The sequence below is a fragment of the Coenobita brevimanus genome, chromosome 21 (genome assembly GCF_032717465.1).
Source record: "Coenobita brevimanus isolate Jiangsu-jjx chromosome 21, ASM3271746v2, whole genome shotgun sequence".
In the NCBI taxonomy this organism is placed as follows: domain Eukaryota; kingdom Metazoa; phylum Arthropoda; class Malacostraca; order Decapoda; family Coenobitidae; genus Coenobita; species Coenobita brevimanus.
In genome coordinates, this window is record NC_136974.1 from 37,156,446 (window position 1) to 37,173,163 (window position 16,718).

Genomic DNA, 16,718 nt, shown 5'->3' on the forward strand with positions numbered 1-16,718 from the left:
AATGAGTCCAAAAACAACTGTAAAGCCAATCTAAATGGCCTAACGACTGTAAAAGAAGTTAACCTATGCCTATCACCTGTAAATAACTCACTAAAACCAACAAGTAAAAATCTGAGAATTGTGTTATATCATGATTAGTAAAGTGTACCCCAGAATGACAATGTTCACTCCACCTATGACTAAAACACATTCTAAGTCTAAAAACAATTTATAAATTAACCTAAACATACAATTTTAGTCTAAAATATCACCAAAATCAGTAAAAGAAAATAAAAACCCATCATTTAACCGGGGTTTGGCCATCGTTAGGCGGAGTATGGTGGTATTTCCACCCTCCTCGCTATGCCAGGGTACTGCATCTAGGGGTATCGAATAGTGAGGTACCTGGTATACCTGTGTTGCTGGTGCAAATGATGCCAGTATTAAAACATTACATAAGAAGCATCCAGGAGAATGTTAAGGTGTAATGTGCCAAATCAATCACTAATAACAACATCCTATGATGCCTCCTATGCCAACGAAAATCCAGCCTATTAAAAATGCTAACCCAAGGGCCTGAGGGTTGGTGCGCAGCTCCTCTATGGTCCTGACATATTCAGGGTCCTTCATTAAGTCCCTTGTGCGTGGGTCCTGACGCAGACGCTCAAGGACATTTGGGTCCTGAAACGGATTCATTAACCTCCCGCCTCCCTGCTGTGCTATCTGTAATGAGAGAAGTGTTGACTGAATAGCTGATAAAACCACAAACTTAAGTACTAATAATTACAGAAATCTAAGACTTTTATTATTCCCGTATGAAAAAAAAAAAAAAGGGGGGGGGGAGAATACTGCCTATCTATATCATCATCATCAGCCATTTGAGTATCCACTGCAGGACCGGCCTATCCCGACCAAAGTGGGGATGATACTGCCAATGTATCTCTACCAAGTGGCTTAGGCTGTCTGGAAGAGATTGTATGGAGGGTGAGAAGTGCCTCTAGGTGTCACTGTAGTGTTGGAGTGACTTTGGATGTGTGTGCAGTCTGTGAACCAAGTGTAATCGGTCCGTGCAAGCCGACTGGGTGCAAGCATACTTTATAGTAAGTGACACTGGTTCAACCACAGCAACCCTTATGTCCACCAAAGTAGTACGTGGCCGGGTGTACACTCTCAAAGTTTATTACCCTGGTGGGGTGCAAACCCTGGTTGACCCGTGTACGAAAACGTACACTCTACCGCTGAACCACAAAGGCTATGTACATAATATATATATATATATATATATATCCATCTATCCATCCATCATCCAATTCTACGTTGCCCCATGAGGAACGTAGAAGCCTGGGGCTAGGCAATTCGGTCCTGACATTTAAGATGAGAGTGACCAGCCTCACTCATCCCTGAGTGGCGTTACATGAGCAATAACCCCAACCATCCCCTGGATATAAACCTTCATCAGCTCAATCCGATTGGAGTGTTGTAATTACCCACTAAACCACCAGGTGCCATAATTTGGTTATATGGTTACCACCCACCATTGTAAATGGTTTCCTGGTGTACAGGAAACCATTAGGCTTGTCACTCAGTGTAAAGTCACCCATAGGCAGAAGGAAGAGGAAAGAATGAAGGAAAGAAAGACAGAAGAGGAAGGAAGGAATGGAGAGGAGAGGAAAGGGCAGACACCTGAGAGCAACACTACAGTACATCGTGTGAGTGGATGGTGAGCGCCCCCACCTACCACACATACATATAGATAGATAGATAGATAGATATTGATATAGGTATAGACAGATATATATATATATATATATATATATATATATATATATATACTGTATATCATCTGGAACTCCTTTCCCACCCTAGGGCAGGGTAAGGAGTAGCAATGTCCAGACAGCCCAAATTTGCCCAGTCCAATGGGCCACGCTTCCATTCACTCATCATTCAAGCCCCTGGAATCCTGGCTCTATCAGATATGCCAAAAACATATTTTGCAGCTCCACATAAACGTATCCGTTAGAGTCAATCTGGACGCTGCCACATGAAAATGGGGTACCAAATCGCTGATCATGCACTTCTCTTCACAACACTCATCCAGACAGCTCTATCTCTTGTCAGTTCCCTAGCCTCACCGACTTCCAAACCTCTCTTCCTCACACACTCATCCACCATATCTCTCCACCTTCTCCTTGGCCTACCTCACCTCCTCCCTCCTTGAAATTCACTCAGATATACCTTTTTCACCACTCTATTGTTATCCATTCTCTCCACATGACCACACCATCTCAGTACACTCTCTTCGATTCTGGTGTCCACCTACTTTCTCACTCCACATCTTTCATGAATCACAGTATTTCATATCCTATCCACCCTCTGTACTCCACATACATTCCACAGCAGCCCCATCTCCACTGCTCTTACTCTTTTCATTTTCATGCCACACCATAGTCTCACATCCATATGTTACAGTTGGTACTAACAATCTTCATGTAAGCCTTGTGCAGCTTCAACACTCAAGCCTCTGTTTCTTATCAAGGCCTTCACTGCACCAGCTACTTTTCTTCCTTGTGTCACTCTACTTTCAACTTCTTTTGCATATTTTCCTCTCTTTTCCATCACTGCATCCAAGTACTTGAACTCTCTCCCCAATTCCAGTCTCTCTCCATTCACTGTAACATTGAACTGGGAGTCACCTTCTCTCTCAATAACCATCACTATACTCTTTGCTACATTTACTTTCAAGGCATGACACTCACAGACAGCAAAACTCTGTACCAGCCTACCAAGTTCTTGTCCGGCATTTGCAAGCAGTACTGCATCATCAACATACAACAAATCTGAGATATTCCATCCATCACCATTCATTACTAACAGCATCCCTCTCTCCATTACTTGTGTTTTTACTTGTCTCATCACCTCATCCACGTACAGTATACAGTATACTGAACAACCATGGGGGCATCACACAACCTTGTCGCACACCCATGCAGATAGTGAACCATTCACTTAGATGCCTATTAACCCTTACAAATGCTTTATTACCATCATAAAAACTCCTGACGGCACCTAGCAGCTTCCCATCTTCACCGTACATGTGCAAAACTTTCCACAATCCTTCTCTGTCCACTTTGTTGTATGCTTTTTCCAGATCCATGAATGCCATAAACACCTTATAGTCCTTCTCACAAACCTTCTCTGCTATCTGTCTCACTCTAAATATTTGATACACACATCCTCTGCCATCCATCATCCAATCCTATGTTTCCCCATGAGTAGCATGGGAGCCCAGGGCAAGGCAAGTTGGTCCTGACATTTAAGATGTTCACTCATCCGCGAGTGGCATTACGTAAACAATTAACCCCAACCACCCCTTGTTTATAAAACTGCACCAGCTCAATCTGATTAGAGCAACTTAATTAGCTACCCATTAAACCACCAGGTGCCATAATTTGGTTTATATGGTTGCCACCCAGCGTAGTAAATGATTTCCTGATGTACATGAAACCATTTAGCTTGTCACTCAGTGTAGTTGCCCATAGGCAGAAGGAAGAGGAAAGAATGAAGGAAAGAAAGACAGAAGAGGAAGAATGGAAGACAGGAAAGGTCATACACCCAAAGCAACACAACATCAAGTGAGTGGACGTAGTGCTGCGCTCGTGTGTCTGCCCTTTCCTCTCCTCCATCCTTCCATCCTCTTCTGTCTTTCTTTCCTTCATTCTTTCCTCGTCCTTCTGCCTATGGGTTACTTTACACTCTCTCTTCTGTCTTTCGTTCCTTCATTTTTTCCTCTTCCTTCTGCCTGTGGGTGACTCCACACTGTGTGACAAGCCAAATGGTTTCCTGTACATCAAGAAACCATTTACAACACTGGGTGGTAAACATATAACCAAATTATGGTGCCTGGTGGTTTAGTGGGCAATTAAGTTGCTCTAATCGGATTGAGCCGGTGCAAGTTTATATCCAAGGAATGGTTGGGGTTTACTGCACATGTAATGCCACTCAGGGATGAGAAAGGCAGGTAACTCTCATCTTAAATGTCAAGAACAACTTGCCTAGTCCCAGGCTCCTACACTCCTCAAGAGGCAACACTGGATTAGACGGTGGTTTGATGGATGGATAACTTTATGACCTGGTCTAATTAACAAGGGCTAAAGTATGTACTGTACTATACCCATACAATGAGGATATAATTTCACATTTTCCATTCAAAGTGATTTCTTTGCAAAGAACATGCTTCACTTACCTTAGCACGACATTCAGCTAGACCATCCTTCAATTGCTGGTTGTCTGGTTGTAATGTAAGACCCTTCTGGTAGGTATCAGCTGCCTCAGTTAGTCTCCCAAGATACGCAAGTGCAGCACCCTTCCTTGAGTAACCCTGCAACCGTATAAAAGGAGGCATAATTATAAATGAAAGGACATAATATAAAGTACAGTAAACAAATCCTGAAATCTAAACGGCTTTGGAATTAGCCTACAGTGGCTGCCAGTAACGGTGAATACAGTGAAGAATGTTGCATCAAAAATTTAGTATTGGTTCTTATGTTTAAAAAAAAAAAAGAAAAAAGAAAAAAAAAAAAGGCATTGGAATGAGAGGTCCCGTGATGTTAACATCTACCTATCGCATGAAACAACATTTAAGAAACTGGTTATTGAAAACTGCATAATGGATCTGAGAGTTTGTGCACTACAGGTATAACATTAAATAGTATACAGATAATGGAAAGACTTAAAGGAACTGAGTAGGGGTATGGAAGGCCTTCTCTTATGTATTAGTACTGTACAGTACTGTATATGAATTTAATAAACCCACCAGGCTACCACCCAGCACTATACCCATTTTACACTACCTTGGCCTAAAATGCCTTATCTCCATCTTGAATACCGAAATGCAACAAGAGATTAACATTAGAATATGATGCTACCCATGAAGATGTGCTGTGGAAAAGACGTTGAGCCAAAGTATTGTATTTTTCTGCCAATGGATTGCAGCAGACACTCATTATACGATGAACCAGTGTACAATGAATCACTTATATAATGATGAAAAAGCTATGACCTTTCTCCTAATTATGACTGCATTTTCACTCATACATCATTATAAGCCCATATAAAGCCTCACTGGCTGAAAGTACGATCATTATCTTCGTTTTCATTATCACCGACAAGCAAGCGTACAGTCATTTGTTTGTTCCAAGATGGTTGTTGAACTTGTCACCATTCTGTGGGTTTTGTGTCAGTGACAGAACAATGATATGGTGTTGGGGTTCAAACAGCAAGTGACATGCAAAGAAGTGAATACAGTAATTAAAAATTTACTTGGAGTTGGAAACTTGTTTTTAGACTTTGTTGGGTGAGCGACCCTTAGCCAAAACTGTATCCTCACTGAGCCCATGTTATAAATGACTCAATAAGCGATAAATTGATAAGCAATGGACTTCTTTTCAAATGCATCCTCATCTTAAAACAAGGACGAACTGCATGTGAAATGAGCTGCAAGAGGACAAAAATGTGGGCTAAGCTATGGCTATATCAGTGAAAGCATCCTTGTAGCTCTCACTCCACAGGAAAGGGGGGAGATGAGAATGCACCTGGGTTTTTCTTTCCCCTATGCAAAATAACCCCAAAGATCAAGGAGCCTTGTTCTACACCATGCCACCCATTATGAACCTGAGAAATTATTTGGAAGATGATTAACATGATAAAAACTTTAACACTTTCCCGAACCAGCCATGCATAACTTTTCTACCCTGTTCCCAGGCTGGGGGTGAGTTTCCATTGAAATGAAGATTTGTTGCCTGTGTTCACCAAATTGTTGTGCCATATACTTGGGCCACGAAAAATCGCTCCAACAAATGACACACCAGCCAGTCATCGACCCAGAATCGGTTAGCCAACAAATGACTTATTGGTGCGTTATGGGCCAGGAATAGCATTAATTTTAGAGCTGACATAATGCAAACACCCGAAACACAACCCTTACATCTGCCACATCTTTATCAATGATTCATTTTTAGTACTAACCAAATCTTTTAAATATCAGACTGAAAATACACAAAATACACCTGCTCTAAGAAGCATTTTAGTAGCCTCTAAGAACCTAATGTATGAAAAGCCATACATCCATAACCTGACCAGGTTAATTTCCTATGTCTGCTCATTGCTGCAGAGAGAGAGAGAGAGAGATGGGGGGGGGAAGATTTCTTATTTACACTCATGTAAGGTAACATATCCATGAACATGGATAAAAGGTATAAAAAAATCAACTGAAAAGTTCAATTAACAAGATCACTATCACTCAAGCTCCAATAAATGCAAAATCACAGAAGTAACTTGTTTCAATTATAAAGGCTCCAACATGCATGCAGTGCTGGCATTTGTCACCTAATGGAAACTATGCTGCTTGATCCCTAGCAGCCTCTTTACTCAGTTCTTTATACCTGAGGCCACACTCTATGTCCATATCCCAGGTCTTTTTCCGTCTGCCTCTTGACACCCTACCCTCAACATTCACACCTCTCAACCTTTGCACCCAGCTGTCACCCTTCATCTCCACATGCCCAAACCATCTCAATCTACCACTTCTCATCACAATACTAATACACTAATACTGAACACTGGAATTACAATAAAATACAACTGTGACTCCCAGGCTCCTTACCTTAGGCCAGTCTGGTTTATATAGCACCACCTTCTCTGCATCACTCAAGGCATCATTGTATTTACCCATCTTGGCATACGCTGCTGACCTGCCAAGGATTCAAGAGGTATGTTTTAAATAAATCAGTGTACCACAGTGAAATGAACCTCAGCCCCTTGATATCACAGACATCACATAACTAAGTGAACCAAAGGCAGTACACCTGCAAAATGCCCATGGGCTGTTTAAATGTCTCTTAGAGCAGGCCTCAAAGACTACCTCACAACTGCACGTTTACATAATGATGAGCCATCAGACAATCATCACATTTTCCTTTTGGATCCTCACATCCTGACCTATTGCGATGGGGTGGCAATGAGGTTATGCCAATACAGAAAAAAATTGCTGACAAACATACATCGAATAACAAATTGCAATATGCCATCAGGCCAGTTAAATACATCTAAAAGCATGCCTCAATCCCATTCTCACCAACACAGGTCTCAAAGATGTAGAGCCATCCCATAGCAATCCAGACTACGACAGGTTAGGATGTGGGGATCACAAACAAAAACATCACACAGAAAACTACTCAACATATTGAATAAACTCAAATTACACTCAGTCAACAACCACAAAAATGTCACTCATACACACTCAAGCACATACGCATACGCACACACACAAAGACAACAGCACACAGAGCAGACAATGGCTGAGCCATCTCCTCAGGGTTCCTGATTATCTAATTTTGTAGTGTGGGGATTGAGTACTGTCCTGTACTGTAATTTTCATAAGGTTGTGCAGTCTGGCTTGTTAAACCTGGGCCAGAGAGAGAACCACAGATATTCAAATGCGAAGTTGAAGAAACATCAAGGTGGCAGTATACAGTAGTCTGGTAGGAGTAAACAACCCAGGGCAGTGAGAAAACAACTAAGGCCAGTAGAAGAAGAGGGAGACCTGACTAATAAGAGTGAAACTGATAACAGAAGGTGTTGCTCAGAAAATTTTTGATGCTTCAAGGAGACTCAATAATACAGAAAAGTACAAAAACATTTTCCTAAGGAGAGACTTAAATGAGAATGAAAGGGTGAAGTTAAGGTCACTGCAGCAAAAAATATACCGGTACAGTATCTGGATAGTAATTGATATGAAGGACAAGAGGTGGTATATAAAAAGAATGAAGCAATACGGATAAAGAAGCTAGAAGAAAATGAAAATTGACATTTGGAACAGACTGGAAGAGGTGGTGGTGCAGGAAAAGAACATCTATGTTTGCAAGCTGAATAACTTAAGATAAGGAGACAGGACAACACGAGCTTAGCTCAAATTCTGTACACTACAACTAGGCATGAACACACACACACACACACACACACACACACACACACACACACACACACACACACACACACACACACACACATCTCATTTGAGTGAAAATAAGACAAAGGTGTTGGTCAAATAAGAGTAAAACACCGTGACAGTTTTAAACTTTGTACGACTGCGCCATGGCAGAGATTACATCCAATGATACTAAGTTCACGGGGTTCTCCCATGATGACCAAAGCAACACAAGTATCAAACTGAACCAAACAAAAATAACAAATGTGGTGAAAATGACTGAGAACAATGACCTGGAATTAACACAGGCATGGGCAATAATTATCGAATTATAAGAACGAACTTTGGAACAGGAGAGGAGGATAAAAGAGCTGAGAAATAGATCAGAGAGCATCTGCTCACGCAGTGCTGACCGGGAGAGAAAGATGTCTGAATGAAATGCGGGTAATGAAACAGCTGCAAGTGAAATAAAACACCTTAAATGACAAAATAAGAGGCTGGAGGAGGAAAGGGACAAGATGAAATGTAACCCTGATGAGTATGAATCTAAAACTAAGATGCACGAGGAACACATCAAGGAAATCCAAAAACATCATATGGAGTGGAAAAAAAACTCAACAGGAAGATAAAGTAAGTCTTAAGGAGGTTTTACAACAACAGAAAAAGGAAAACCAGGAAAAGGTGGAGAAGGAAGTGGTGAAAGTATTAAAAAGTAAAGAATCACTTGTCAGAGGTGCAGCAGACAAGAAAAAATACATGATTATCTCAGGTTTGAAAAAAAAAAACAACATCAGTGAGGTCAGAAAGAGAAAGGGGAGAACTGGGAAGGGGGAAGGAAATAGTGTCAATAGTTATGGCCCAGGAGGGGATCAGGAGGGACAAGGCCACTCAAAGTATAATTTCAATTTCAGGCCACAGTAAATGAAATAATCAATAAGACATGGAAATTAGCAGATAAGGAAGGATTTAAAAATATCTGGATAAGGTGAGATGCAAATGAGGGAGAGAGAGCTCAAATAAAGGAGCTAGCTCCTGCCCCACCTCCAGCACATAACACGTCTCCCAAATAACACAACTCTTCCCCACACTCAATAGACTTACCACCAAGTTCAACCCTTTCACGCCTGGTAATATCCACATGCTCTCCCTGACACACCACACACATCAAATCACCATTATCTCACACTCTACCTCTAATACCACTACATCTCTCATGCACCCACTTATCACAAACACTGCAGAAAATGGAATTACTTCCCATGCCCTTGTGACAAATTGCACATGGCCACTCTCCCTCTTCTTTGACAGTACAGTACTGCCCCCAGCCTTAGATACCATCACTTTTGTTTTAACTGCATATACTCTTAAGCCCTTGTGCTCCCATACCATCTCTCCACTTCCTAATCTTTCTTCCACCTCCCATTCATTCTCTGCAACCAACACCAAATCATTAGCATAAAACATCTTCCACGGGAGCCCATTCCTGATGTGAAGTCACGTGAGAGGGCTTCAAGCACCGTGATAAACAACAAGGGGCTCAAGACTGACTCCTCATGCATGCCAATATTCACATCAAACTCATCACTCAAATCTCCATTCACCTTTACCTGGGTGTGATCACCCACATACATGTCTATTACAACCCTAACCAGCTACTCGATCCCAAGCTTTCTCATTGCCCACCTCACCACCTCTCTAGGAACTCCGTCAAAGGCCTTCTCCAAATCAACAAAAGCAAAGTACAGTTCTCTTTTCTTTCCTGTATACTTTTCCCCACGCTCTCGAACAATGAATATGGCATCAGTGATCCCTTTGCCTGGCATAAACCCAAACTGCACATCAACAATTAGTATTTTAGCTTTATAAGCAAAAATTATTTTAGCTTTATAATAAAAAATTAAGTCTGGGTACTCCAAACTTTATCTAAATTTCCCTCAAAATGCAAAACTGGCTTTGAATCCACAATATACTGGGTTAATACCGTCCAATTATTTACAATTCAATTGCAAAATAAATATTTCCATTTACCTAATCTGGTTCTTTCCTTATAAATCTTATTATGGCCTCTTGCTGACTGGTTCTCTCACAACTCAAAAATATCCTGGCACAATTCAGGGTCATACACTCTGCATAATATCCTGTAGGTGTCAAACATGCCTCCTCTTGGCCTCCTATATGATAATGTTGGTAATCCTAGCTTCCTTAACCTTTCTTCAAAGCTCAGACCCTTCCATGATGAAACTAATTAGGTCGCTCTTCTCTGTACAATATCTACTGCCACCACATCCTTCACCAAATGGGGACACCGGACCTGATTTGCATATTCTAAATGGGGTCTAACCAGAGTTACATTTAACAATTTAAAGATTTCTTCATCTAAAGACACAAATGTTTGCCTTACAAGCCCAACTATGTAGGCTGCCTTATTTATCTTCTCCACCAGATGATCAGTTAATTACAGATATTGTCACTTAAAGTTCCACTTTTGTCCATAAATCTGATTTGCCAGATTCCCAAACAATCTTAACCAACTGAATGGCATAAGTTGTGATATTCTGGATTAAACCCGACCCATAACAAGTACCAGTACTTGTTGCTCCTGGTATACCCTCAAATAATAAAAAACTACACAACTTACCTGTTGCTATACAAGACATGGTTCTCACGATCAAGCTCTATAGCCTTTGTGTAATGACTGATGGCTTCCTGGATTTTTCCTGCCTCCAAACAAGAGTTGCCAAGTTCCTTTAGTTGTGTAACCTGTTGAGGAAATAACAATTAATCAGTTCAAATGATTACATACTTCCTCTTACAAAATCCCTGATGTTTGACTATGACATGGTAGCTATTTCTATCAACTGGATGTTAACCCTTGCCAAGCTGCAGACCTCATACAAGGCACAATGAAGGTCTGCATGGGTCAAGTTGCATGCCTCATACAAGATACCGTACAATTTACACTGGATATAAAAACAATTACTCGGGGGAGGTAAACTACTTTATAAAGAATCAGCGCAGCTTAAGTTAAAGCATGTGCCAAAATCTGAAGCATCACTACTGTATACATTGCTGGTCATGTCTACATTTCGAAAATTTAAATTTTGTTAAAACAGACTTTACTATACTCTTCCACATGCTGTAATGACATCATACAACACTCTGCTAATACTGTGCCTATACCATCATATCAGTCTTACATGAGACTTAGCATATACCGGTACTGATACCTATTCACAACGCAGACAATGATTATCAGCACTGACAGTGACACATGAAGGTCTGTGGGGCACTGTAACTGGAGAACTGCTGGGCCTCAAGGAGTGAAGTATTGTATGGGATCTATGACCAAAGTCAGTAAGTATCAGCAAAACATCACTCCCACAACCAACACCAGTTAATATACACAGTAATACCTCCTCAAGTCAGAGTATAAATCAGAAACCCACAAAACTCAAGTCAATTAACATCTATCTATCTATCTATAGCCCGACGCCCTAATCCCGCAAAGGGTGGCCGCAGACAAAACGCCTCCAAGTCACTCTGTCACCCACCATTTGACTCCCCTCCCCCCAACTCACCCCCCCCTCCCTCATATACCTCTCAACTCCATCCCTCCACCTCATCCTCGGTCTACCCCTCCCTCTCCCTCCCTCCACCTCACCTACATACACCCTCTTAGTCAGTCTTTCATTCTCCATCCTCTCCACATGTCCAATTAACATACCGGTTAGTATTTTTTCCTCAATAAACTATAATGTAATAATCATCACTGTGACAGCTGCAAAAACGAATGGTTTTGAAAATATCATCTATAAACCTCACCACTTTCACACACAAACTGTGGCAAGTAACCACTCCCCTAGACGGACTTTGAGGTTGATTCAGTTTCAAAATTAGTCCATCACTAACAGTTCATCTCTACTAATCTATCCTAATATGATCCAATCTAACCTAACCTAACTAGCTGGAACAATTCGGGAATAAGAGAGTTTGAGGTCTGAAATGACTTAATGGCTTCTCTATGAGGCCACTGCCTCTGTCAAAAAACATGATGCTCTTTAGTAAGAAATGTTATTTCAGCAGAATTTGTCATAAATCAATTATCCAATTTTTAGTAATAAACGATAAATCTTATTTCTGCAGACTCTGAGGGTTACAAATGAATTATAAACTTATAAAAGATACCCCTGTCATTAAATTTTCATAATTTGTTCATGAGAGCTCTCCTGCAATCTGACTGCTAATTATAAATGAAATCTTAAAAATGCACTTTTGTTAGGTACATTAACTCACCCTCAAATAATTAGCAAAATTCAAGCTGCTGTACAAAACCTAAGTTCCATCAAATCTACTCTGGGCATTATCAAAAAAATCCATTGTATAGACAGTAAGTGAAAATATATGAAACAGTTACGTTAAAAAAAAAAAAAAAATGCTCCGTCCATGGTGCCTATGGTCTTTAGTAAAATTCTTACCAAGAAACAACACAAGCCTGAACTATACCTTTACAAGTCTGATAAACCCCTGGTAAAAACACTAAGAATAAAAGAGTGGACACAGTCCAGTAATACTTTTCCCCATTTGTCATTTCCAAATACCTTCAAGTTACCAGAAAACTGAGTTACCCCTCATGAAAACACGTAAAGGTAAGCTGTACTTGAAGCAGTGGGAGCACCTTACCAATTCATTTTGTATTACTCCAGTGTGTTTTCTGTATTTTTCTGTTTTCTGGATAGTAAATTACCTTTTCCTGCTGAAAAATTTCCATTTTTATCATTACGTCCCTTAAGACATATAAGATTCTGTTACGAGTCTATGATCAGGACGTGTATGAAGGTGTCTTTGTCCTACAGGAGGATACGAGAACAAGGGGCATCCTAAGAAAATCTTCAAGGAACAAGCAAGAGTAGAAAAAACACTCATTTTGTAACAGAGTTGTGGATACTTGGAATCAACTGCCCCAGTATATGACAGAATCAAAACCAGTAATGAAATTTAAGATCAATTTAGGCAAGGTTTAGAGTGATCGAGTTAAAATTTAATTATAAAGCCAAAATTATGTATAATAAGACTGTTAGTTCTGCTCCCGCCACCACATATTCAGCTGAAAGTTCAGAGCTGGATGTACAGGCCTAGCTGGGCCCTTTCCAGAAGATCTACTGTGAGTTAACCAGTACCTACGATTGTCTTAACGTACTCAATGGTGGTTTTTGTTTCCCAGCTTCCCGACTGGATGCTATGTTTGGCCAGGCTAACTGGATGCTAGGTTAGCTTAAGCTTGGGTTAACACTTAGGACAGTCCCACCATTTACCCTGATGAGTCAAAAGGGCTAACAGTGGAACATATATACCTAAAAATGATGGGAAAACAATTTTCAGATATCTTTATTTACCCCACCCAGAAATAATCAGAAAAATATAACAACTATCAGGAATAACAGATTTGGTAAGGTGCTTCTACTGCTTTAAATAAAGCGTACCATTACCTGAAAATGTTACAAACTCCGCATCTCATGAAAAATTCAAGCATACGCCTATCTGAAGTTTACTAGAGTTCTTATACTGTAATTACATAAAAGATATTATGGGATGGGCTATGGGCTTTATGACGCTCACATGGCACATCCAACACCAAGTCAGGTTACACCCTCAAACATGTGCATGATCTCAATTGTCACATTACGGATTACTTTTAGTCCAGCAACCTTAACCCTATAATACTCCTAGTAGAGCACACAGACACACACGCACCTTGGCTGCGTTGTCACCCATACTGTCTGAAGACTAATAATTGACTGAAGACGGTCAAAGACTGAGAACCTACGGTGCCGCCTCGTGCAATTTTCTCGAAGCCTCTCGACCCACAACAACAACAATCAGAGAGAGCGGGACAAGAAAAAAAAAGTGGGAATGATTTGTCACATATGAAAAATTCGTAACATTACATAACAACATCCATATTGAAAGAAAAAAAACTTAGCTATTAACTCATTTTGAAGGACTTCACAAAATATTTTAGACTGCGAACAAATGACAATCGCGTAGCGATACAACATTGATGCCAGATTCCCAGGAATGTCTGGATTTCTCCAGAAAACCCAGGTAATAATAGAATTCCTTTTACTTCTCATGCACTTTCTAAAGAGGAGACATGTCCAGAAATTTGGTCAGCACAGAAAATATTTTCCTGCAAGTAATATGATCTTGCTGTTTCAGGGGATGCTAAAAATCTAACTAAATGCGGCTTCGCCGACCGTTCAACACAAAAAGATAAGGAAACATTTGTAGAAATATATCGCTTCTTGAGAAAGTTATGAATTTAGAAAGTGGTTTTTGAGCAGTCGTTTGACTGATTAACCTAAATAAAACTGAAGGCACAAGGGTCATAATATACATGTCGCCAGTGCAGTCAAGGCTCATTTGCGTCCTGTGCAGCCTATAGTGCATTTTTTTTTTTTTATTGAAAGATGGAAGATCGGACTTAACACGGAAACTCACGAAGTATGCTAAAAATTGTGCATAATCTAAAGTCATCTGCTTAACATGCTATCAACCTGCAAGTGACGCTGCTACTCAGACTCGGAGATAGCTAAGTAACTATGTTAACGTAACTCTACCATTGTTAAGTCTTATTATTATTATAATTATTATCATTACCTTTTGACAAGGCCCAATAGAATACTTAAGTCCTCCCTTACCTTAGAGAATAGTGTCAAACAGTGGCGCGCTTCTCCGATGAGGGCAACCACTCCTAATGGGTTAGGTTTTCTCATGATTGATTAGGGTTTCACAAAAGTTTTCCGGATCCAGAATCTGTAATACGATCTGGATCGGTCCCAGAAGTTAATCGACTGTTCCTTGGGACATGGGCTATATCTACCCTCCAAATCTTTTTGAGTAATCCTGCTAACAAACTGGGTTGAAGACTTTCTCCTAGTCAAAGAATGATGCTCGAGATTGTTCTGTTGCATTACCGTGCTAGATGGTTCTGCTAATGTACTGCACCCATCGTTCAATCGGTTGAGGACATCATCCCATAGGGGTAGAGCATAATGACAAGTGACCCAGATAATCTACCACAAATAGTCGGGATCTGGCAACACTGCATTTCAGAGCAGAAGGAAACTTAAAAACTCAAAAGGCTGTGGAATGTCCAATATCTTTTAAATACCTGAAACGGGAAATCCGAAGGAATTATGGAGTCTCTGAGTATTTATGATGTTGAAAACAGATGGTCAGTTGCAGAAAACAATCCTATGGAAAGTGGAAGGCCGGGGTTTACTTATATGAACTTACTGATAATTTTATACTGATCAGTTTTATTCGGTCAAAAATTGGAATCTCTCCATTTTGAATGATATGCTGTAACATGGTGACTGACATGTTATGGGCAATGAGAAACAAAACTATGGAAGTATCTGACATGACTTCAGTGATAAAAGAAGTGGGGTTAGTTACTGATTTGATAAAATATGATTATACTGTATATGTGTGTGTTGTACAAGATGACTGCCTGAAAAGTGTGAGTGTAAATGTGTACAAGGGGAAGGGTGATGCCCTAGAAAAACTTCTAGAAGGTACAACTGGACAGAGCGAATATTCATGAGATGCAGTTTGGGTTTATGTCAGGCAAACGGATCACTCACGTCACTGTTTGACAGCTTCAGGAAAAATGAATAGGAAACAAAAGGGATCTGTACTTTGCTTTTGTTGATTTGGAGAAGGCAAACGGATCACTCATGTCACTGTTTGACAGCTTCAGGAAAAATAAATAGGAAACAAAAGGGATCTGTACTTTGCTTTTGTTGATTTGGAGAAGGCCTATGATCAAATCCCTTGTAGGTGGTGTGAAGTGGGCAATGAGAAATTATAGGATCGAGAAGTGACTGGTTATGGTTATGTATGTGGATGCTCACACCCAGGTAGGTGAATGGAGACTTGAGTGATGAGTTTTCTGTAATGCTGGTGTGCATCAGCAGTCAGTCTTGAGCCCCTTATTATTTATCATGGTGCCTGAAGCCCTTTCACATGACTATGGAAATGGACTCCTGTGGGAGACGGTGCTGATGATTTGGCGTTGATTGCAGAAAAAGAAAGGGAGGCAAAGGAGAGATTTAGGAAGTGGACAGATGGTATGGGACACAAGGCCTTATGAGTAAATGCAGATAAAACAAAGGTGATGGTACCTAGGGTTAGTGGCAGTACTGTCAATGAAAAGGGAGAGTGGCCATGTGTGGTTGGTCACAAGGGCATGGGAAGTAATTTCATCTTGTGCAGTGTTTGTGATGAGTGGGTGCATAAGAGTTGTAGTGGTGTTAGAGGTAGACTGCAAGATTATGCTGATTTCATATGTGTGGCGTGTCAGGGAGTGCACATGGAGACTGTCAGTCTTGAAAGGACTGATCTTGCTGGTGAGTCTCTCGAGTGTGTGGAAGAGTTTTGTTACTTGGGAGACATGTCATGTGCTGAAGGTGGGGCTGGAGGTTGCTCTGTGGCTAGAGTAGGGAGTGGTTGGAAGAGGTTCAGAAAGCTGTTTCCTCTCCTGACACTGAGAGGGCTCTCCCTCCATGCCAATGGATCTTTGTATGCGGCAGGTGTTAGAAGTGTAAAGCCGTATGGTAGTGGGAGCTGGGCTGTAAAGGAAGAGGATATTCACAAGCTGAAATGTACAGAAATGACAATGACTAGGTGGAGGTGCAGTGCGTCCCTGTGTACAAAGCCTGGTAGGGCTAGGTTGACAATGGAAAAGTTAAGA

General features: G+C 40.7%; 1 protein-coding gene across 1 annotated transcript in view; it reads right to left on the reverse strand.

The window, feature by feature from the left end:
- The window catches only part of Stip1 (Stress-induced phosphoprotein 1), a 32,395-nt gene extending 18,563 nt beyond the window's left edge, over nt 1-13,832 (reverse strand). The window contains exons 1-5 of the mRNA XM_080266729.1: nt 13,715-13,832; nt 10,602-10,723; nt 6,641-6,728; nt 4,223-4,357; nt 548-702 (exon numbers count right to left, since the gene is read on the reverse strand). Coding sequence (XP_080122855.1) covers nt 548-702; nt 4,223-4,357; nt 6,641-6,728; nt 10,602-10,723; nt 13,715-13,735 — 521 coding nt within the window. The 5' untranslated portion in view covers nt 13,736-13,832. The remainder of the gene's footprint in view (nt 1-547; nt 703-4,222; nt 4,358-6,640; nt 6,729-10,601; nt 10,724-13,714) is intronic.
- Nucleotides 13,833-16,718: the final 2,886 nt, after the last annotated feature.